Below are 24,209 nucleotides of genomic sequence, written 5' to 3' on the forward strand. Positions count from 1 at the left end.
TTGAAAACACATTAGTCATAGTCATGAAAGAGATATGATCAAAAGTATATAAATGAGCTATGTGTGCAAAGTGTCAATCAAAGTTCCGAGAATCAATTAAATTTAGCTCATTCCTAAGTTTGGCAAAGGTTTTCTCATCTAATAGTTTGGTAAAGATATCAGCTAATTGATCTTTGGTGCTAACATAAGCAATCTCGATATCCCCCCTTTGTTGGTGATCCCTCAAAAAGTGATACTGAATGGCTATGTGTTTAGTGTGGCTGTGTTCAATGGGATTTTCCGCCATGCGGATTGCACTCTCATTATCACATAGAAGAGGGACTTTGCTCAGTTTGTAGCCATAGTCCCTGAGGGTTTGCCTCATCCAAAGCAATTGCGCGCAACAATGACCTGCGGCAATATACTCGGCTTCGGCGGTAGAAAGAGCTACTGAGTTTTGTTTCTTTGAAGCCCAAGACACCAGGGATCTCCCTAGAAACTGACAAGTCCCTGATGTGCTCTTCCTATCAATTTTACACCCTACCCAATCGGCATCTGAATATCCTATTAAATCAAAGGTGGATCCCTTGGGGTACCAAAGACCAAACTTAGGAGTATAAACTAAATATCTCATGATTCTTTTCACGGCCCTAAGGTGAACTTCCTTAGGATCGGCTTGGAACCTTGCACACATGCATACGGAAAGCATAATATCCGGTCGAGATGCACATAAATAGAGTAAGGATCCTATCATCGACCGGTATACCTTTTGATCTACGGATTTACCTCCTGTGTCGAGGTCGAGATGCCCATTAGTTCCCATGGGTGTCTTGATGGGCTTGGCATCCTTCATTCCAAACTTGGTAAGTATGTCTTGAATGTACTTTGTTTGGCTGATGAAGGTGCCTTCTTGGAGTTGCTTGACTTGAAATCCTAGAAAGTACTTCAACTCCCCCATCATAGACATCTCGAATTTTGAATCATGATCCTACTAAACTCTTCACATGTAGATTTGTTAGTAGACCCAAATATGATATCATCAACATAAATTTGGCATACAAACAAATCCTTTGCAATTGTTTTAGTAAAGAGTGTAGGATCGGCTTTTCCGATTTTGAAGCCATTAGTTATAAGGAAATCTCTCAGGCATTCATACCATGCTCTTGGGGCTTGCTTGAGCCCATAAAGCGCCTTTGAGAGTTTATAAACATGGTTAGGGTACTCACTATCTTCAAAGCCGGGAGGTTGCTCAACATAGACCTCTTCCTTGGTTGGTCCATTGAGGAAGGCACTTTTCACGTCCATTTGATAAAGCTTAAAGCCATGGTAAGTAGCATAGGCAAGTAATATATGAATTGACTCAAGCTTAGCTACGAGTGCATAGGTTTCACCGAAATCCAAACCTTCGACTTGTGAATACCCCTTGGCCACAAGTCGAGCCTTGTTCCTTGTCACCACACCATGCTCATCTTGCTTGTTGCGGAATACCCATTTGGTACCTACAACATTTTGATTAGGACGTGGAACCAAGTGCCATACCTCATTCCTCATGAAGTTGTTGAGCTCCTCTTGCATTGCCAACACCCAATCCGAATCTTTTAGTGCATCCTCCACCCTGTATGGCTCAATAGAGGACACAAAAGAGTAATGTTCACAAAAATGAGCAACTCGAGATCGAGTGGTTACCCCCTTATGAATATCGCCGAGGATGAATTTCACGGGTGATCTCTTTGAATCGCTTGATGGACTCTTGGGTGTGGCGGTCTTTGATCCTGTTCTTCTTGATCATCTTCCTTGTCTTGATCATTGGCATCTCCCCTTGATCATTGTCCTCCTCTTGAGGTGACTCATCTTCTTGATCTTCTTCTTCTTTGTCTTGAGCCTGATCCTTATCTTGAGTTGGTGGAGATGCTTGATTTGAAGATGATGATTGATCTTGTGCTTGTGGAAGCTCTTTGGATTCCTTAGGACACACATCCCCAATTGACATGTTCCTTAGCGCAACGCACGGAGCCTCTTCATCATCTAGTTCATCAAGATCAACTTGCTCTACTTGAGAGCCATTAGTCTCATCAAACACAATGTCACAAGAAACCTCAACTAATCCTGTGGATTTGTTGAAGACTCTATATGCCCTTGTGTTTGAGTCATAACCAAGTAAAAAGCCTTCTACAGCCTTAGGAGCAAATTTAGATTTTCTACCTCTTTTAATAAGAATAAAACATTTGCTACCAAAGACTATAAAATATGAAACATTGGGCTTTTTACCGGTGAGGAGTTCATAAGATGTCTTCTTGAGGATTCGATGAAGATATAACCGGTTGATAGAGTAGCAAGCAGTGTTGATTGCTTCCGCCCAAAACTGGTCCGGTGTCTTGTACTCATCAAGCATGTCCTTGCCATGTCTAGTAGAGTTCTATTCTTCCTCTCCACTACACCATTTTGTTGAGGTGTGTAGGGAGAAGAGAACTCATGCTTGATGCCCTCCTCCTCAAGAAAGGCTTCTATTTGTGAGTTCTTGAACTCCGTCCCATTGTCGCTTCTTATCTTCTTGATTCTTAATCCGAACTCATTTTGAGCCCGTCTCAAGAATCCCTTTAAAGTCTCTTGGGTTTGTGATTTTTCCTGTAAAAAGAACACCCAAGTGAAGCGAGGATAATCATCCACAATTACAAGACAGTACTTACTCCTGTCGATGCTTATGTAAGCTATCGGGCTGAATAAATCCATGTGGAGTAACTCCAGTGGCCTTTCCGTTGTCATGATGTTTTTGTGTGGATGATGGGTTCCAACTTGCTTTCATGCTTGGCATGCACTACAAACCCTGTCTTTCTTAAAATTAACATTTGTTAGTCCCAAAATGTGCTCTCCCTTTAGAAGCTTGTGAAGATTCTTCATCCCAACATGGGCTAGTCGGCGATGCTAGATCCAACCCATATTAGTCTTAGCAATTAAGCAAGTATCGAGTTCAGCTCTATTAAAATCAACTAAGTATAGCTGACCCTCTAATATTCCCTTAAAAGCTACTGAATCATCACTTCTTCTAAAGACAGTAACACCTATATCTGTAAAAAGATAGTTGTAGCCCATTTTGCATAATTGAGATACTGCAAGCAAGTTATAATCTAAAGAATCTACAAGAAAAACATTGGAAATAGAATGGTCACGTGATATAGCAATTTTACCAAGTCCTTTGACCAAACCTTGATTTCCATCCCCGAATGTAATAGCTCGTTGGGGATCTTCGTTTTTCTCATAGGAGGAGAACATGCTTTTCTCCCTAGTCATGTGGTTTGTGCACCCACTATCAATAATCCAACTTGAGCCCCCGGATGCATAAACCTGCAAAACAATTTAGGCCTTGTTCTTAGGTACCCAAACGGTCTTGGGTCCTTTCACATTAGAAACAAGCACCTTGGGTACCCAAACACAAGTCCTGGAGCCCTTGTGTTTGCCCCCAACATATTTGGCAACTATTTTGCCTGATTTGTTAGTAAGCACATATGAAGCATCAAAGGTCTTAAATGAAACATTAGGTTTATTTGATGCAGTAGGAGTTTTCTTTTTAGGCAATTTAACATGGGTTGATTGCCTAGAGCTAGAAGCCTCATTTTTATACATAAAAGCATGATGTGAAACATTATAAGGTTTCCTAGCATGAATTCTCCTAATCTTATGCTCAGGATAACCAGCAGGATATAAAATGTAACCCTCGTTATCCTGAGCCATGGGAGCCTTGCCCTTAACAAATCTAGACAATTTCTTAGGGCCATTAAGCTTGACATTGCTTCCCTGTTGGAAACCAATGCCATCCTTAATGCCAGGGCATCTCCCACTATAGAGCATGCTTCTAGCAAATTTAAATTTTTCATTCTCTATCTCATGCTCATTAATTTTAGCAGTTAGTTTAGCTATGTGATCATTTTGTTGTTTAATTAAAGCAAGGTGATCATGGATAGCATCAACATTTACATCTCTACATCTAGTACAAATAGAGACATGACTAACAGTAGATGTAGAGGGTTTGCAAGCATTTAATTCATCAACCTTAGCATGTAAAATAGCATTCTCATTTCTAAGATTGGAAATAGCATCATTGCAAACATTTAAATCTTTAGCCTTACAAATTAATCTTGCATTCTCAGTTTTAAGGCTAGAAATTGATTCATTCAATTTATCAATCTTAGCAATTAAACTAGCATTTTCATTTTTAAGATTGGCAATTGAATCGTCACAAACATTTAACTTCTCAACCTTAGCAATCAAATTAGCATTCTCAATTCTAAGGTTGGAGACAGTGTCATGACAAATGCTAAGCTCCCTAGTCAAATTTTCATTTTTCTCTATCTCCTGAGCATAAGCATTCTTTATCTTAACATGCTTTTTGTTTTCCTTTATAAGGAATTCCTCTTGGATATACAAGAGTTCATCCTTCTCATGAATAGCACCTATCAATTCATTTAGTTTTTCCTTTTGTTGCATGCTAAGGTTGGCAAAAAGACTAAGCAAATCATCCCCATCTTCACTAGAGCTACCCTCGTCACTAGATGTTGTATATTTAGTGGAGGCTCTAGATTTTACCTTCTTCTTTTTGTCGTCCTTTGCCATGAGACACTTGTGGCCGACATTGGGGAAGAGGAGGCCCTTGTTGACGGCGATGTTGGCGGCATCCTCGTCGGAGGATGCGTCGGTGGAGCTCTCGTCGGAGTCCCATTCCCGACATACGTGGGCATCACCGCCCTTCTTCTTGTAGTACTTATTCTTTTCCTTCCTCTTTCCCTTCTTCTCGTCGCCCCGTTCATTTTGCAATAAAGTGAACGGGCTTACCACACTTGTAGCACACCTTCTTGGAACGGGGTTTGTAGTCTCTCCCCTTCCTTTGCTTGAGGATTTGGCGAAAGCTCTTGATGATGAGCGCCATTTCCTCGTTGTCGAGCTTGGAGGCGTCGATGGGGAGCCTACTTGATGTAGACTCTTCTTTCTTCTCCTCCGTTGCTTTGAATGCGATGGGTTGCACCTCGGGTGTGGAGGTGCTGCCTTGCTCAACGATTTGTTTGGAACCTTTGATCATCAACTCAAAGCTCACAAACTTTCCTATAACTTCCTCGAGAGACATTAGCTTATATCTAGGATCACCACGAATTAATTGAACTTGTGTAGGATTACAAAAAACAAGTGATCTTAGAATAACCTTAACCATTTTATGGTCATCCCATTTGGTGCTGCCAAGGTTGCGCACTTGGTTCACCAAGGTCTTGAGCCGGTTGTACATGGCTTGTGGCTCCTCTCCTTGGTTGAGGATGAATCGATCGAGCTCCCCCTCGATTGTCTCCCGCTTGGTGATCTTGGTGACCTCATCCCCTTCGTGTGCGGTCTTTAGCATGTCCCAAATCTCCTTGGCACTCTTCAACCCTTGCACCTTATTATACTCCTCTCGACATAGAGAGGCGAGGAGTATAGTAGTGGCTTGGGAGTTGAAGTGCCGGATTTGGGTGACCTCGTCCGAGTCGTAGCCTTCATCCCCCACGGATGGTACCTGCGCTCCAAACTCAACAATGTCCCAAATGCTAGCATGGAGTGAGGTTAGATGATGCCTCATTTTATCACTCCACATACAATAATCTTCACCGTAAAAAACTGGTGGTTTGCCTAATGGGACGGAAAGTAAAGGAGTGCGTTTAGAAATGCGGGGGTAGCGTAGGGGGATCTTACTAAACTTCTTGCGCTCATAGCGCTTAGAAGTGACGGATGGAGCGTCAGAGTCGGAGGTGGATGGAGACGAAGAGTCGGTCTCATAGTAGACCACTTTCTTCATATTCTTCTTTTTGTCGCCACTCCGATGCGACTTGACGCGGGGAGGTGATTCCTCCCTTCCCTTGGCGTCGAACTCCCTTGATGGAGCCTTCCCATTGCTTGTGCCCGTTTCCATCTCCCTCTTGGCGGATCATCCCAACATCACTTCGAGTGGTTAAACTCTAAATGAATTACCAGGCTCTGATACCAATTGAAAGTCGCCTAGAGGGGGGTGGATAGGCGGAATCCAAAATTTACAAACTTAAGCACACGCTACAAGCCAGGGTTAGCGTTAGAACTAAATCCGAGTCCGAAAGAGAGGGAAAACAAATCAACCAAGAAATAAAGCGGATGAACAAGGTGATTTGTTTTACCGAGGTTCGGTTCCAAAGAACCTAGTCCCCGTTGAGGTGGTCACCAAGACTGGGTCTCTTTCAACCCTTTCCCTCTCTCAAACGGTCACCTAGACCGAGTGAGCTTTCTCCTTAATCAAACGGGTCACTTAGACCCCACAAGGACCACCACAACCTTGGTGTCTCTTGTTTTGATTACAAGTCACTTAGAGAACAAGAATGAGGAAGAAGAAAGCGATCGAAGAACAAGAGCTCAAAGAACACGAACAAAAACTCTCTCTCTAGTCACTAGAAGTTTGGAGTGAATTTGGGACTTGGAGAGGCTTTGATTCTTTTGAATTGTGTCTTGTATTGATTGCACTAGCTCTTGTATTGAATGAGATGTCTAAAAAACTTGGATACTTGGAGTGGTGGTGGTTGGGGGGTATTTATAGCCCTCAACCACCACATAGCCGTTGGGGATGTTGTCTGTCGATGGGCGGACAGTCCGGTGCGCCACCGGACACTGTTCGGTGCGCCAGCCACGTCACCCAATCATTAGGGTTTCGACGGTTTCGACGGTTGGAGCTCTGACTTCTTGGGGCACTGGATAGTCCGGTGCCGCACCGGACAGGCACTGTTCACTGTCCGGTGCGCCTTCTGGCGCTGCTCTAACTCTGCACGAACCGTCCGCGCACTGTTCACGTTGCAGGCGACCGTTGGAGTTGACCGTTGCGTTCGATAGCCGTTGCTCCGTTGGCACACAGGACAGTCCGGTGGCACACCGGACAGTCCGATGAATTATAGCGAAGCATCTCTCCAGAAACCCGAAGGTGGCAAGTTTGAGTCGATCGCCCCTGGTGCATCGGACACTGTCCGGTGGCACACTGGACAGTCCGGTGTGCCAGACCAGGGTTATCTTCGGTTTCTTTTTGCTCCTTTCTTTTGAACCCTAACTTGATCTTTTTATTGGTTTGTGCTGAACCTTTGGCACTTGTAGAATATATGATCTAAAGCAAACAAGTTAGTCCAATTATTTGTGTTGGGCATTCAACCACCAAAATCATTTAGGAAAAGGTTAAACACTATTTTCCTTTCACAGCTATGCCTGGTCAGCCGGCAGAAGATCTGCTCCTATATATCTCCTGCATGACTCACGTGATAAGCATCGCGTTAGTAGTCAAGCAGGCGGAGGAAGGACATGCATACCCGGTGCAGCATCTAGTTTACTTCATCAGCGAAGTCCTCGGGCCCTCAAAAATAAGGTATCCTCAAGTACAGAAGCTGTTGTATGTGGTACTTCTAACCGCTCGCAAGCTTCTGCACTATTTTGATGACCACAAAGTCATAGTAGTCACATGATTTTCGATAGGTGACATTCTCCATAATAAAGAAGCTATTGGAAGGATAGCCAAGTGGGCATGTGAACTCGGGGCTCATGACATAGAGTTCCGGCCCCGCACGGTGATAAAAACTCAGGCACTGGTCGACTTCATATTAGAATGGACTGAGCACCAGGACCCAGATAGCCCAGAAGATGCTGAAGTGTGGAGAATGTACTTTGATGGCTCGCTGAAGCTGCAAGGAGCAGGTGCAGGGATTCTTTTTATTGCTCCCGGAGGTGAACAACTTAAGTACGCACTCTAGTTGTTGTTTCCAGCATCAAATAATGCAGCAGAGTATGAAGCAGTGGTCCATGGGCTGAACATCGCGGTATCGCTCGGCATCAAGAAGCTGATGGTATATGGCGACTTGCTGGTGGTCATAAGCCAAATAAACAAAGATTGGGACTGCTCGACCGACTCAATGGGAAAATATTGTGTAGCTGTGCGAAAACTAGAAGACAAGTTCGAAGGGTTGGAATTCCATCACATGAAAAGGGATCGCAATGCAGCAGCAAATGCATTGTCAAAGCTGGGATCCAGTCGGGCCCAAGCTCCACCTGGGATCTTCGTCCAAGAAATATCACAGCCAAGCATCATCACGGACCAAATGGAAGAATGCAACACCTTGAGTTAGCCAGAGACAGACCCCAACGACTGGAGAGAGCCTATCATTAGTACATAAAAAATGAAGAAGAGTCGGATGACAAGGCTGCGGTAGAGCGCATTGCAAGGCAGTCAGCCCACTATACCATCATAGGGGGCTTGCTGTACAGAAGAGGCACAGGAGAAGTCTTCATGAAATGCATCCACTCGGCCACCAGGAGACAGTTATTAGTTGAAATTCATGCTGGGCAGTGTGGTGTGCATGCCGCATCAAGTACTTTGGTAGGAAAGGCTTTCAGATCCGGTTTCTACTAGCCAACTGCGAAGAGTGACGCTGCCGAGTTAGTCCAGAAGTGCGTGGCGTGCCAATTCTTGTCGAAGCAACAACACTTGCCCGCGGAGCAGCTGCAGACCATTCCTGTAACCTGGTCGTTTGGATGTTGGGGCCTGGACATGATCAGACCTTTCAAGAAAGCTCAAGGAGGTTATATTCATGTACTGGTTGCCATTGACAAATTCACAAAATGGATAGAGTACAAGCCAATTGCTTCCTTGACCTCAGCAAAAGTAGTGGAGTTTATCCAGGAGATAATGTTGAGGTGCGGAATACCGAATAGTATCATCACTGACCTGAGATCCAACTTCACCAGCTCGGAGTTCTTCGATTTCTGCGAGCAAATAAGCATCTAGATTAAGTACGCATCAGTGGCACATCCAAGAGCTAATGGCCAGGTGGAAAGAGCCAACGGTATGAAACTGGATGCACTCAGAAAAAAGGTATTCGACAAGAGCGAAAAGCTTGCAGGGAAGTGGATCAGAGAGCTGCCATACGTGGTCTAGAGCCTGCGAACTCATCCCAGCCAAGCTCTACATGGAAATACCCCATTCTTCATGGTGTATGGGTCGGAGGCAGTGCTGCCTGCTGATATGATCTTTGGGGCACCTAGGCTGACCTTTGAAAGCATAGCTAAGGCAGAAGCAACCAGGCTAGAAGACATTGATGTGCTGGAGGAGGAACGATTGAACATGGTAATTCAGTCGCTAGGTACCAGTAGACCTTGAGGCGCTACCACGACAAAGTTGTGCGGCATTGATCCTTTGTAGTGGGAGACTTGGTCCTCCGCCGAGTGCTAACGGGGGAGGGACGACACAAGATGTCACCACCATGGGAAGGACCATTCATCATAGCAGAATTCACATGGCCGGGATCCTATCGGCTTACTCAAATGGATGGCACAGAAGTGGGGAACTCATGGAATATTTAGCACCTCAGAAAGTTCTACCCTTAGCGATGCCTCAAAAGTCTCGAAGGAAAGTTGTACTATGTAACTAGAAGGTTTCATCATCAATAAAGCTTTCATTTTCCAAAGGTGTTCAAACTCTTGATTGACAACTGACTTAGATTGGGCTCGACTCGAAATCGACATGACATGACTTAGGGTGATCACTATGCCCTACTAATGGAGCAATCGGCTTAAGTCGGAAATGCCTTAAGTCGGTCTGACATGCTCACGCTTACTTGACTTAGGGTGATCACTATGCCCTACTAACGGAGCAATCGATTTAAGTTGGAAATGCCTTAAGTCGGTGCGACATGCTCACGCTTACTTGACTTAGGGTGATCACTATGCCCTACTAACGGAGCAATCGGCTTAAGTCGGAAACGCCTTAAGTCGGTGCGACATGCTCATGCTTACTTGACTTAGGGTGATCACTATGCCCTACTAACGGAGCAATCGACTTAAGCCAGAAATGCCTTAAGTCGGTGCGACATGCTCACGCTTACTTGACTTAGGGTGATCACTATGCCCTACTAACAGAGCAATCGACTTAAGTCGGAAACGCCTTAAGTCGGTGCGACATGCTCACGCTCACATGATTTAGGGTGATCACTATACCCTAGTAGCAAAATAGTCAACTCAAATCGAGTGTACTTTGAAAAAAGAAATATTTCGCATATAGTGCAAGGGGTGTTTTTCGGCACCCTACCTGCGGAACAATCGGTTCAAACATAACTGTTGTGCACATACAGAACTCACATTACACTTTTTTCTCTAAAAGATGCTAACTCAATAAAACAAGTGTCTTTCAGGCAAGTCATTGCGCTGAATTATCCCTGCAGGCGGCATCTTTTGCAGGAGCAATAGAGGAAGATGGACGGCTTGCGGCGTCAGGCGCGGCCATGACATCAGTGATGATATCATCATGCACCATGACACCGGGTCTCCTCATCAAGATCCGCCCAGCGCGAACGTGCTTATCCATGGCCTTGTCGCGCTGAGCCTTCAAGATGACACAGTCATCCTCCAAGGCCTTGACAGTGAGACGGGCGGCCTCCAGCTCCTGCATGACAAGCTTCTTGGAAGCACGCAGCTCCTTGATGGTGGAATCCTTGGTGGACAACAACTTGCCGAGTCGAGAGACTTCATCCTGAAACACCCGCAGTTCATCGCGATGATGGTCCAAGTCAGCATAGTAAAGCGATGGCTCCTCTCCAGGATGGTCAAGGAGTTACTAGCATCACGATACAGCCTGTCTAGATCACAAGATGCAACGAGTGCTTGTTCCTCCTCCTGCAAGCAAGAACAACACTAAACATTGAAGCAAGGAGAGCAAAGCAGAAGCAGCCAAGGAAATTTACCTCGTGTGCCATCTTCTCAGAGTCGAGTTGTGCATTCAGAAAGGAGTTTAGGGAGCGAGCACCGTCCAGGAAAGCAGAAGTTTCAATTAAGTCGGCCTGGCTCTGAGAATACTTCTCTTCAATATCAGAGCACCGCCGAGCCAAATCTGATAAAGCAGGAGAAGAAGAGCGCAAGACTTAGAATAAGCTGAGTAAAGAAAGCAAATAAGGAAACTGTGGGTTCACTAACCAATATTTGACGCCTTCAGGTCATCTATTTGTTTTTGGAGCAGTAGAGGGTTCCACTGCATCAGAGACGAAACTAGATCGGGGACGGGAGCACCGTAGGATCTCAGTTGGGCAGATACACCACCAAGAACATCCTATGATCACGAAAAGATAAGCAAAAAAGGTAGTTTGCCAGTAAGAACAGTAAAAAGCAAAAGTTGACTCACCTGAAGATTGGAGAGGAACAGAGGAAGACCGAAAGCAGGAAGAGTTGATATATTACTTGATGAAGGGAGATCGGCAGCAACGATATCAAAGGCGCGACTCGAAGGAACTTGGGCCCCATCAGCAGGTGGCAGGCTCCTAGCGTGTGGTTCACTAGCCTCTAAAGAGGCCAGACCAGCGAGAGACGTAGAAAGATGTGTCACCACAGCCTCCTCAGACCGGACTGGTGGCGATCCAACGTGGACGTCCATAGAAGCAGCAGAGGGGGAGCCTGCTCCAACACCCTTGGGGGCTGGGCCCTCCACAGCAGCCACCTCTAGGGCTAAAGATTCCTCAGCCACGTCCATAGGAGCCGGGTGACTCGGATCAGTGTTCTCGCGAGGAAGACCGCCCTCTAAGGTCGACGAGGCACGGTAAACTACCCGGGTTATCTCTTGCCCGACAAAATCATGCGACAGAAGACCATCATCTAGGACCTCTGAATAGATAGTGGGATTGTCAGCTTCAGGAGGCTCTGATAGAATGTCTTCAGGGATGACCTCTTCCATCACTTGGTCAAAATCAGATATTGACAACCCTTGAAGGCTGACAAGAGCTGACAAGGCTTGCGCGGGAATATCGCTGCCCTTGTGGTGACAACTATTCTTGCGGATCAGCGGAATTTCTTCTTCTTCCTCCTCTTCTTCCTCATCAAGCACACCGCCAGCAGCCTGAGCATCATCACAACCTCCAGAATTGTCCTCGGGGAAGGCGCTCGCCGGGCCATCGCCAAGGAATAATGTGGAAGGGCTAGCGTCTTGTTCCAGGCATGACAACCAACGGATTCGCATTTTCTTCTTTGTCTCCTCGACAGGTGCAGATGGGTGGTTCACTCGGCGTGAATGTTTCCGACGGGCACCCTCGGGTTTCTGGATTTCCTCGTCTTCGCTAAACTCTTGCCCAGTCGCAACTGCCATCGGCTCAGTGCGGGCAGAGTCAGATGATTCTCCGGCCAGCATACTAAGTACAACATCCATTTAATCATCATCGGTACTAGATGGCATCTCGAAGTGAGTTTGCTTCTCAGCCTTGGGAAGATCTCGAAGGGGAGCAATCAAGGCCTCAATATCCTCTGGGAGGGCCGCACTCTATGGCCCGGGCTACCATATTGAGCAGGAGGATTGGAGACAAAGTCAGAGAAGGGACTATGCGGAGGCAGATTCCATGCAGAGTAAGATAAGGGAGCACCAGCATTCGAAACCCTGCCCCTCAGTATCATGTCAAGTTGGCTTAGCATGTCTTCATTGGGAATTTGCCTGTTAGTGACTCGGGTAGAATCGTTGATGCTAGTGTACAAATAAGTAGGGTAGACTCTTTCCTTCAAAGGTTGAATGTTCTTAAAGACAAAGTCGACAACCATGTCTTCAGCAGTCAGGCCTCTGTCCTTCAGTGAGCAAATTTCAGCAAGCAGCACCTTAGCTTCGGCTGCCTCTGAATAAGTAGGGTACTCCACCCAACTGGGCGTGCGAACATCGAGCTGCCTTCCTGATCGAGGGGGAGGTATTTATTGTGATTCTCCATGTTGAACCACTCGAGGCGCCATCCCTTGATGCTGTCCTTGAGGGGAATGTCAATGTATTCCACTTTCCTCCCACGGCGAAGTTCCAAACTTGCGCCACCGATGAGCTGATGTTGTCCTCCAGCCATGCGGGTCGACAGTGGTCAAGATACCTCCAGAGTCCAAAATGGGGGAGAATTCCAAGAAAAGCCTCGCACAGGTGTACGAAAATGGCAACTTGAAGAATAGAGTTAGGGTTTAAATGTGTAAGATTTAAATCATAGAAGTCGAGGAGACTGCGAAAAAAGGGAGAAATGAGAAGAGCAAGTCCGCGGATAAGGAACGGTATATAAACAACGGATTCGTGGGTGTCCTTTGTCGGAACAGTGACCCCGCGCCAGATTCGCCAAGAACACAGTCCTTTCGGTGGCAAAACCCCAGCCTCAACAAGATGCAAAAGATCTGATTCAGAAATTATGGACATGTGATTACCAGCGAATGGAAGCTGGCTATTGGGATCGATGGGTGGAATGACCGGAACAATGGTGCTCTGTCTCTTCCGCTTGGGAGCCATCGCAATCTCTCGGGCGGAACGAGCGGGCTCAAGAATTCGGAAAGCGGAGAAGCGCTAGAGGAAAAAGTAAGAGTTAGGGTTCAGAACTCAAGAAGGCACGTTGACATGAGTATAAGTTGGCTCCTTGGGTCAGGTATTACATCTAAAGTGCCACATCACAACTCGGAAAACTAAAGACCACAATCGTCACTCGGGCATTACCTCTAAAATGCCATCACTGTCAAGCGCACGGACAAACTTTCAAACGCACAAATGAAAAGCAAGCAGCGATGATTATGTGGAGTAACTTCATCCTTCATTCGTAATAGGGGAAGTAATACAAACTCGAAGCCGACTCATTATGAGTCAGCCTCTTCTACCCTTGTCACTACATTACACTACATTACATTACCCTACTACTTACACTACACTACGCTACTAACTAACACTACCTTATTCTACTGCTACTTACTACTACTACTATCTACCTATCCATATTAATATTTAAACCATTGACATTATGCCACTGGCCTTGCCGTCGCCGTCGTCGCCCTCGCCACTACTACAGCCGTCGCCTCTGCCGCCGTCATCATCGCCACTGCCGCCGTTGCCCTTGTCGCCACCGCTGCCGTCACCGTCGCCCTGCTGCTGTCGCCCTTGCTGCCGCCATCCCTGCTGTCGTCGCCCCTGCCGCCATCGCCCTTGCCACCGTCGTCGTTGATGTCGTCAGCATCGCCCTTGCTGTCGCCGCTGCTGCCATCACCGTCACCCTTGCTGCTGTCGCTCACGCCGTCGTTGTCGCCACTACTGTCGTCGCCCTCGTCATCACCATCGTCGTCGCTCCACTCCTCGGAGGAGTCGGAGGAGTCCACCTCATCCGAGGAGACCCCCGACTCATCCGACCCACCGAGCCCGACACGCTCGATGGAGCGCCAGTATGCCCGGGCCGTGGTGGATAGCCCCATGGAGTCATCCGAGTCCTCGGATGACACTAGGGGAGAAGCCGGAGCGGGCGAACGATCAGACTCGGAGGAGGCCTCCTTCGAGTACTCCGAGTCACCGAAGTCCTCTGAGGGAGGACTCGGAGCGCGCTTGTGCTTGCCGTCGGTGCGGCGAGGCCAGCCACTACCCCTCCTACCCCTGCCCCATGGTTGGTTGGAAAGGGAGGGAAGGACGAAGAAGAAGAAAGCAGATGATCAAAGAACGAGTGAAGAGAACAGCCGGGGCAAGCAGGCTATTTATAAAGGCCGGGGTGATCGTCCACTTGCTACCACGCTCGCCGAACAGTCGCAAGAATTCAATAAGCATATCAAGCCGCCTAAAATGAGTCAGGCAACAGGCGCCGCTTCGCATAACACGACACCAGTTGGACCTAAGTCAACTACTCAGGCAAATGATTACACCTCTCGGTCACATCAAGTTACTACTCCAGGATAGAGCGGTAAACACTTTGCATACCAAGACACCCCTTGGGCACACCCATTTGGTGTGTCGCTCATAATTTTCAAAGATTTTCTGAAGAAGACATATCCACAAAATATACGCAATGAATGTACCACGACAAAAGGAGGTGATCAGCTGAGATGGAAGGAAGTCCAAATGTAACTACTGAAGCGCAAGTCTAATCAACAGAAGCATTGAAGCACAGAGCGAGGTGATGTCCAGCTTAGAACCATCTGCCTCAACTAGCCAGACGTCTAATCTATCACTAATCAAATTGATTTCAGACCTAACAAGGCATGGACAGATGGCATCGTTTGAATTTCTAGAGTACAAGAGAAAGACCTTTGAATGGATTCTTTCTAAAATCCACTCAAAGCTCGGGGGCTACACCCATTGGGTGCACCTTTGGTGCACCCAATAGATTTTTAGTCCCATAAAGATAAAATGCTGATTTCTAAAGCATAAAATGAAGACCTTTGAATGGATTGTTTTCAAAATCCACTCAAAGCTCGGGGGCTACACCCATTGGGTGCATCTTCAGTGCACCCAATAGGTTTTTAGTCCCATGAAGACAAAATGCTGATTTCTAAAGCATAAAATGAAGACCTTTGAATGGATTATTTCTAAAATCCACTCAAAGCTCGGGGGCTACACTCATTCGGTGCACCCAATAGATTCTTAGTCTGATGAAAACAAAATGCTGATTTCTAAAGCATAAAATGAAGACCTTTGGATGGATTATTTCTAAAATCTACTCAAAGCTCAGAGGCTACACCCATTGGATGCACCTTCGGTGCACCCAATAGATTTTTAGTCCCATGAAGACGAAATGCTGATTTCTCAAGCATAAAATGAAGACCTTTGAATGGATTGCTTTCAAAATCCACTCAAAGCTCGGGGGCTAAACCCAATGGGTGCACCTTCGGTGCACCCATCAGCGGAACAAAAATCAGGCCACATAACAAACCCATAAGCCGGACCAAGAATCTTTGGGCTGATTATTTTAAAATCAACTCAAAGATTGGGGCTTTTGGGGGACAGATATCCCCCAGGTCCACTAGAAGGCAAGAAGGCCTCGCGCGGGGCCACGGACCAGTTACCCCGCAAGGCCATCCCTTCATGGGCCAAACTAGAGCTGCTAGCAGAATGGGCCGACTTGAGAGGGCAACGGACTCAAGCCCAAACAATTTGTCGGCTCGTGTGCTATCCACAGAAACCACCCGACTTTCCCGCGCATGGCGTCCTCAAATATCGGGGCAGATTGGGGATAAGTCGGCAAGATTGTAGAGAGATCAGTTCAGTCGGTTCACTATTATTTAGGAGACATATGATCCTCATGTACGTATGGAGTGCCCCACGGTCGTGTATATAAGGCCCAGGGGGTACCCCATCATTTCCATCAAGCATCTACCTATCTCATTAGCTTTTCTCCATCCAGGAGATCTCACTTATAACCCACCACATATAGGTCCATCTCAGGAAGTAGGGTATTACACTCCTCTAAGCGGTCCGAACCTGCAGAAAATTGTCTGGCCCTCTCTCGTGCGTCCAGCACAAACCATTGAGTTACAATCAACAACACCGTCCTACCCAAAATCACTGCAAGGGGTAACCCTGGGTTGCGGTCGGACTCTAAACACCGACACTGGCGGCCTGGGGTCTTTTTATAGCCGTTTGCACCTGGTGCGGCTGAATCAGATGGCACCGTTGAGCCAGGGTTTCCTCTAGTTATTGAAAACTCAGGACACCAGATATACAAACTCTATATATATAGGGCTGGAAACGAGCCGAGCCGAGCTGAGCTCGGCTCGGTGTGGCTCGGTCAGTGGCCGAGCTCGGCTCACTTACTCAACGTGCTATAAAAGAAGGCTCAGCTCGCGAGCTACACCTTGAAAACTAATATTGCATTGTATAGTGAATTAATAGTCTATAAATGTGATATAAATAATTATAACATGACATTACAAGTAATCTAAATTATAATTGTCATATATCCATCATTAAAGACTAAAAATTGAGTCAAATATCTATAAAATTATCCAATATTCATTATTATTGTGTAGGTTGATTAATTTTGTGCAGCTCGCGAGCCGGCTCGCTCGGCTCGTTGGCTCAACGAGCTCGAAAACCTGGTTCGTCTCGGCTCGCTCGAGGCTCGCGAGCTTCGAGCTTTTTTCTAGCCCTATATATATGTGTGTGTTGTGTGAAGGGGCACGACCGATTAACGCGTAACTCGATCAATCCAAATCAATTTATTATCATTATGCTTACATTTATTGTCCTAGGAGTTGCAGTAATTTTGTCTAGATTAGTCTTTGTCACTCTCAATGTTCACCTCTCCTCGACTCCACGTCGTTTAGAGGTGCCTTGGGTAGGACTGTGCGTTCGGGTTACCCGAAAAATTCAGGTCAGGTAATTCAGGTAATCAAAATTTCGGGTTCTTGGAATTGTTACCTAAAATTACACTGGGTTTTATACTATCTAGAAATTCTGGTATCCGAAAATTCGGGTTCGAGTATCGGGTACTCCCGAAGTACAAACTGATTTTGCTTATTTTATCCACATTGATTGCCTATTTAAAGTGGAAGAATATCAAGCACAAAAATGACAGAGGAGATAGAGAGTCCGAGCAAGGACAATAGCTCTGTGTTGCTTGCTTCCTTTCAAACATGCTGTAGCCCGCATACGGCTCATTTTTAACAAAGGACAAAAGCATGGTCCAAGGTGCATGCATCCACGTGATATCTGCACTACTTGTTGCACAAACAGTTACAAAACAGATTATAGTATGATGCATTCAGCCACAGCAGCACTCATGAAGTGCAGCCGAGCAGGCCAGACTGGATGCAGCCGAGCAAGTGCTAGACTGCTAGTGCTACATCGCTAGCCTGGTGACCGGTGTACGGACGACGGGTCGGGGGTTTGGGAGTTCGGGTACCGGAATGTAGTACCGAATTACCCTAAAAATATTCAGGGTTTACAAGTTACTACCTGAAATTCTCAAATAAAATTCGAGTTCCTAGTATTATAGATTTGGGTTACAAAGTTTTTATCTAAGAATAGCCTTGGGATGCCTATTGATTCTAAGTCAACCATAGAATCTTTTCTCCCTGACAGGGTCTCTCTCAGGAGGCGACAACCAGGTGATGAAGGAGATCCTAAAGCCCTCTGCACACACATAGGTGGTCTGCTGTTATATCGCGAACGGTCTGCACGCTCAAAGAGAAGACGGTTGCCCCTCTACAGTCATGGACGGTCCGGTCGTTCATTGTGGATGGTTCACATCCCTACAGAGAGGAGAGAGGACCCTAAGGTCCCGCGTGCCTTACATCGAGCCTAAGATTTGTTTGGTGATTGGCCCTAAAGCGAGATAATAGATGTCAAGTCAAAGCTTGAGAGGCTCGCAGGAGGCAGAAGTCGATTCTATGAGTACCATAGCTCGGACGAACGCTTGTGCAGTCTTCTATACCATACTACATAGAGTAACATCATATATATACAACATCGTATATATATCATCTATATATTATACATATATATATATATATATATATGAAGGGTAGAGGCATGTGGAACAAGGAGCCTATTCGGTTATTCCAATTTCATGTGGATTCAAATGTATTGGAATGAATGGGATTGTATTTTAATTTAATATGGATTTAAACCGACTTAATACCACAAAAATCCACATGGATTAAGGGTGAAACAAACAAGACTATCTATAGCAGTATAAAACAATGTTTTGTACGTCCATTTTCACGGCCTGCTTGAGTTGGTGTAAGACCGACACTGTCTAAATATAAAGTATTATCTAGATATTCAATGAAAAATATACATTAAAAAACTTAAATAATTTATAATTTAGAACCGAGAGGATGCAGCAACCAAATGATAGAGGGAAAATAAAAAAATGCTGCATCATATCTCGTTTTACGGCAACAACAATAAAAGCATCCAACTTCCATAACATGCATGGGAAGGCAATCCTCGCGAACTACGTTTACGTCTGCCTTAGCTAAAATATTATCACTGACACAGAAAAAAAAGGACGCGGTTCATCGTATAAAGCCGACAGGGCACAACAAGCAGCAGCAGTAGAGGTGTCGCCGGCGTTTTAGGTCTGATCACTCTGAATTCTTGAGGGTGTTGCCGATGTCGATGACGAAGCGGTACCTGACGTCAGCCTTGGCCAGGCGCTCCATGGCCGTGTTCACGTAGTCCGCGGCCACCAGTTCTATGTCCGCCGTCACGCCGTGCTTGGCCGCCACGTTGATCATCTCCTGCGTGTCCCTCATGCCGCCGATGCAGCTCCCGGCCAGGGTCTTGTTCCCTGCAAAGTTTTTTATTATTATTATTATTATTATTATTATTATTATTATTATTATTATTATTATTATTATTATTATTATTATTATTATTATTATTATTATTATTATTATTATTATTATTATTATTATTATTTACACGTATACAACGATTATTATTTGACGGTTTCTGAAAAAAATGATTTGGTGCTACGTACCAATGATGAGATCAAAGGGCGGGATCTCGAGAGGCTTGGTGGGCAGGCCGACCATGATCATCTTGCCGTTGGGCTTGAGCAGGCCCATGTACGGGGCCAAGGTGAGGTTCGCCGACACCGTGTTGATGATGCCGTCCATGGTGCTCGCAGCCGCCTTCATTTCTTCGGCGTCCTTGCTGACGACGAAGGCGTCGGCGCCAAGCCGGTCGAGCGCCTCCTGCTTCTTCCCAGGCGACGTGCTGATGACCGTGACCTTGGCCCCGAACGCCTTGGCGAACTTGACGGCGACGTGGCCCAGGCCTCCCAGCCCCATCACGCCGACGTGCTTCCCCGGCACGTTCAGGCCGTGGTACTTCATGGGGCTGTACACTGTGATGCCCGCGCACAGCAGCGGCGCCCCCCGATCCAGCGGCATCGCGTCGGGGAACCGGACCACGAAGCGCTCGTGCACCACCACGCTGCTGGAGTAGCCGCCGTAGGTGACGGTGCCGTCGCGGTCGACGGAGTTGTAGGTGAAGATGACGGCCCGGCAGCTGTTCTCGAAGTCCTCGTCGCAGCTGCCGCACGACTGGCACGAGTTCACCATGCAGCCCACGCCGACGCGGTCCCCGGCCTTGAAGCTGGTCACGTTCTTGCCCACCTCCGTCACCACTCCGGCGATCTCGTGACTGCATGCATGCGATGTGTACGTACGTGTTCAGTGTTCAGAATGACAATAATACGAGATCGAGGTACAGATATATAGGCATATATGCATGGAATTATTAGTGACGACGCACCCAGGGACCATGGGGTACGTGGCGTTGTGCCACTCGTTCTTGATGCTGTGAAGGTCAGAGTGACACATCCCACAGTACAGGATCTTTATCGCTACATCGTCGTCCCCGGTGCTCCTGCATGTGTGTGACAGAAGTGACACATGCTCATAATATATAGTCACGGAATGGTCTATATTCAATTCAAACAAAAGACGATCTACATCATCTTGTCAATTGTCATGTTATCGGCCGATGAATTAACTAGAAAAAACTAAATTATTCTGAAAAGACTGTAGGCACCGGAAAGCCACCATACATTAAATATTATATAAATTTAGTAAAAGGATAAAACGAATTTTAATTTAGAACGAAGGGAGTAAGTAACAAGCGGGTGGACTTCCAAACATGAGATCAATTTCATCCAACGGCGGCCCCTTGTAACAGTTGGCGCATGAAAACACATCTGTTTTCGAATACATATAGTTCAATAGTTTATTTTTAAACTAAAATATAACCAATAAAAAAAGTAGGGAGTGAGTATTGTATGATTCAGAAGGCAAGGTAAGAAGGGACGAAGTCAGCGGTGGGGCGAGCGGGCCTCCAACCCCTCCTAACGCTGCTGAGTCAGCCGCACTAGAGCCTCTTTTAAAATTTTTAGCGTACATATATAATATAGAAATGACTTTTATATTACAGTTGTTTAGTTCAGCTCTTCTTAAAAAAAATTCTGGCTTTGTCCCCGGCGGTAAGGGCATGCCGGCCGGGAGAGGCATGCATGCCGTATACGTTGGCCTGCGCCAATCAGATCAAGCCGAGCGGCTCGCAGTCCGGTCGGCAGGTCGATCGGCGAGGACGGTGGCGACTGGCGAGACCCAGGCCGGGGCGTCCGCGCGCTGGACATTTCGGATGCCTCTCGACCGGCACGGCGCATGCATGCATGGGATCTAGAACGTTCTAGAAGGGCATCATCGCGCGTACGATGGACGTTCCCTATATATATAAATATGCCACAGATGCCGAACAAACAAGGCGGGGCACGCACCTGCGGGTGATGGTGAGCGGCGCGAGGTGGCCGGACGAGTCGTGCGCGGCGAGCGCCACCGCCGCCGCCGTGTGAGTGGGAGTGGGAGCCATCGGGACGGGATCCGATCCGGTGGGAGCGCGGAGCCCTTGTGTCCGTGCAAGGATCTGTATCGCTGGCGGCGGCCGCGCCGAGCGCGCGCCTGGAAAATGGCGAGAGAGGCGAGGCTGCGGATTTCGCTTTGGGGAATCGAATGATTCTACTTCTGGCAGGCACGGAACATTCGGGCAGGGGCCGGACCGCGCTTTATAGCCGCGTGGGAGAGGGAGCCAGTGAGGCTAGGTGGGGCCGGACGTGTCAGTGTGTGGGCCTCGGGGTGCAGTGCAGGGCTCCGTACTTCTGGCGTTCGATTCGATCCCCCGCTCGCGTATCGCATCGCATCGCGTATCGCTTTATAGTCGCAGGCAGCGAGCGAATGAAGGCGGCTTGCAATTCGTGTGCTCTGTTCTAGTGCCTGTGATGCGATGCGCGCGTGACTACTCGTAGTCGTAGCGCGGGTACACTGCGATGTGATTCGTCTGCTCCAGCGCCGGCATCTCGCTCCAGTTCGGGCTCCAGCGTGCCGCTCCCTGCGACCAGCTGTAGCTCTAGGCACCACGCAAGGTACGCCCACCGAAGGCACGACGACAACCAGCAAAGAATCCTCCAATGTAATGTAATCCGGACTTCTCATTTGCATGCAAATACAAATGCTGCTGCCAGCTTGCTGTTCCAATTTGCATGCAAATATGAATATGTCCTTGCAAACTCGCAAATGTTGCTTAGAGCATTGATGTATATATGAATGTTGTTCCAAATATGAATGTTGTTCCAATGTTGCTTAAGGACTTCTCATTTGCAGATGGCACAACCAGAAGAGAGAATGCCTCAACTAGAATTAATTGAGAATGTTCCGATGCCAGAGAACCTAACTGAAGAGCCTGTGAAGAGCCTGAAAAAGAGATTGCAGAAGCAACTGAAGAGAAAGAGGCGAAGAAAAAGAAAATTCTAGTGTTGTGAAGGAAGCAAGGCGCAACTGTTGCAAGATTATTATCGAGCATGAGGCAAAAAGTCAATGATATATATGCATTATTGTAAAGCCCTAAAAAAATTAGTGTAATAAAAAAAATATAAAAATAAATAAATGCATATATTGATATAAAAGTGTTTGGAATTGTGGAGCCTTTGGAGATTTATTAGGTTCTCTTTCTTTGTGCATAATCAATTAATAGGAATTATAAGGGTCAAACAACAAATAAATAAATACAGAAATATTCATCTCATTCTTGTATTATTGCATTTGTATCCAAGTTCGTGAAACCAGCTTGAAAATGAAAAAAGGATTTACTCTTACATTAGAATTATATTTGAAAGCTGAAATCATAAAATTCAAACAGGGTTTTGAATTTGAATTGGATTTTTGAAACTTCAAATAGGAAGCTTGAATTTAATTTGAATTTTAAGCACAAAACTTGATGTGAAATGAGAAATAGAAAAAAAAGGAGACACCCGCTCTTGGGCCACCTCTGCTCCGCGATAGCCAAAGTCCCTGCCTCGGCCCAACACGGCTTCTCCCTCTCGCGCCCACGTTCTCCACATCCCGCACCGGCCCAATAGCCTGGCCGCTTCTCTTTGGGTCTGTGACGCGTGGACCCAGCATGTCAGTCGGTTGACTCTGTGTACCAGCTGAGACCGCATCGTGTCCGCTGTCGCTGCCGCATGGGGCCCGCGGTCAGGGAGGTCTTCCACCTGGTCCTTGCATTATCCACGGCGCTGGCTTCAAACAGTATGGCGAAAACTTCGCCCGGAGCTGTCCTCCACCGAGTTCATCGCAAGTCCGCAACAGACCACCTCCAATCCCGCGCTGATCTCGGAGTCGGGCCGACCATTGGCGTACCATCCCTGGCTATAAAACCATGCCGTGAACCCTGTTTTCCCCACCATCAGGAACGGAATAGAGAGAGGACGGAGTGTCGCCGCGCTTGGATCTAGTCTCCACCGCCGGTTCGGCCTCGGGAACTCGACCAGGGTGGAGCGCGGTGCGCATGGAAGATGTTGTGGGCACCCTTCAAGCATATGGTGCTGGGGGTAAGTCGCAATTTCTCGTCGGTGTACCACACCGCCCCAAAATCCACACTTCGCCGCGGCCAAGGCTTATGACTGGATGATTCATAGTCTGCCACCCAACCGCTAGTTCACAAGGTTGCCCGCTCCCTATTTCCCTAATCGGTTTCGAGTTTGGAGACTTTATGCTCGGGATTGACATTGTAGGTCATGGCGCCGCCGCACTGGCGCTGTGCGCCGCCGTGTTGACAGCCAGGGAAAGAAGATGGTGCTGCCACCATCGATCTGTTTGTGGACGGCTAGATCTGTGAGTCAGGTACCGCTTCGGCCGGGCGCGTTTCGGGGCGTTGATATCCCATCGGACGATATGCGTGTATCACACGTCTCATTAATCGTGCGCCGTGGGATCTGGATCCTGTGGCCGTAAACGCGTACCGGTTCACCCAAAGGAGTAGATCTAATCGGGGCCATAGATTGATGATCGGGTAGATGGGATTCCTCGATACCCCCTTCAGCCCCTGTGTTTTACCAAAGAGACCCTGTCTTTTTCCCGATTCAACCCGCGGTCCATACAAGTTCAAAAACCCATTCAGATCAGTCCTGGCATTTACAGAGCGCACCCCGATCTTTCAGTAATTAGTAGCCGCAGCCCAAGAATTAATAAAATAGGTAAAGTTAATAAAGAAAATTGGTTTTTAGTATCCAAATAAATCTAAAACTTGTTTAATTCATATTTAATTCGTTTTAACTCTGATTTGACCCGTTCAAGTTGCTATAGTTTTGTGATAAAATTATCTACGCAGTAGTAGCATTCATTGAGTCATATCACACACTTTTATAATTAGAATTTTGTTTACCCTTTTGAGCAGCAGAATTATTTTACTAACCAAGGTTGATATATCTATAACTATGATTTTATTATGATGTGATTTCCAAAATAAAGTTATAAGCTATATTAAAGATAAATTAATTATTTAGAGTATATTTTCTCATATGATGTATATTAACTAATTTTTAATATAGTTTAATAGTTAACCACGTGGATCTTCGGGAAGAACCCTAACTTTATAACTGTAGCTCCGATTTTAGTGATTCTCGAACCCACGA

At 46.6% G+C, this 24,209-nt stretch overlaps 1 protein-coding gene across 1 annotated transcript; it reads right to left on the reverse strand.

Moving 5' to 3' along the window:
• Positions 1-18,590: 18,590 nt before the first annotated feature.
• LOC100281336 (uncharacterized) lies at positions 18,591-21,275 on the reverse strand. The gene is made up of 4 exons (NM_001353052.1): positions 21,021-21,275; positions 20,000-20,113; positions 19,221-19,888; positions 18,591-19,028 (listed from the first exon to the last, which is right to left on the reverse strand). Exons 1-4 carry the CDS (start codon positions 21,110-21,112, stop codon positions 18,823-18,825), a joined length of 1,080 nt encoding a protein of 359 aa, NP_001339981.1. The 5' UTR covers positions 21,113-21,275; the 3' UTR covers positions 18,591-18,822.
• Positions 21,276-24,209: the final 2,934 nt, after the last annotated feature.

This window comes from Zea mays, chromosome 10 (assembly GCF_902167145.1).
Source record: "Zea mays cultivar B73 chromosome 10, Zm-B73-REFERENCE-NAM-5.0, whole genome shotgun sequence".
NCBI classification, from domain to species: domain Eukaryota; kingdom Viridiplantae; phylum Streptophyta; class Magnoliopsida; order Poales; family Poaceae; genus Zea; species Zea mays.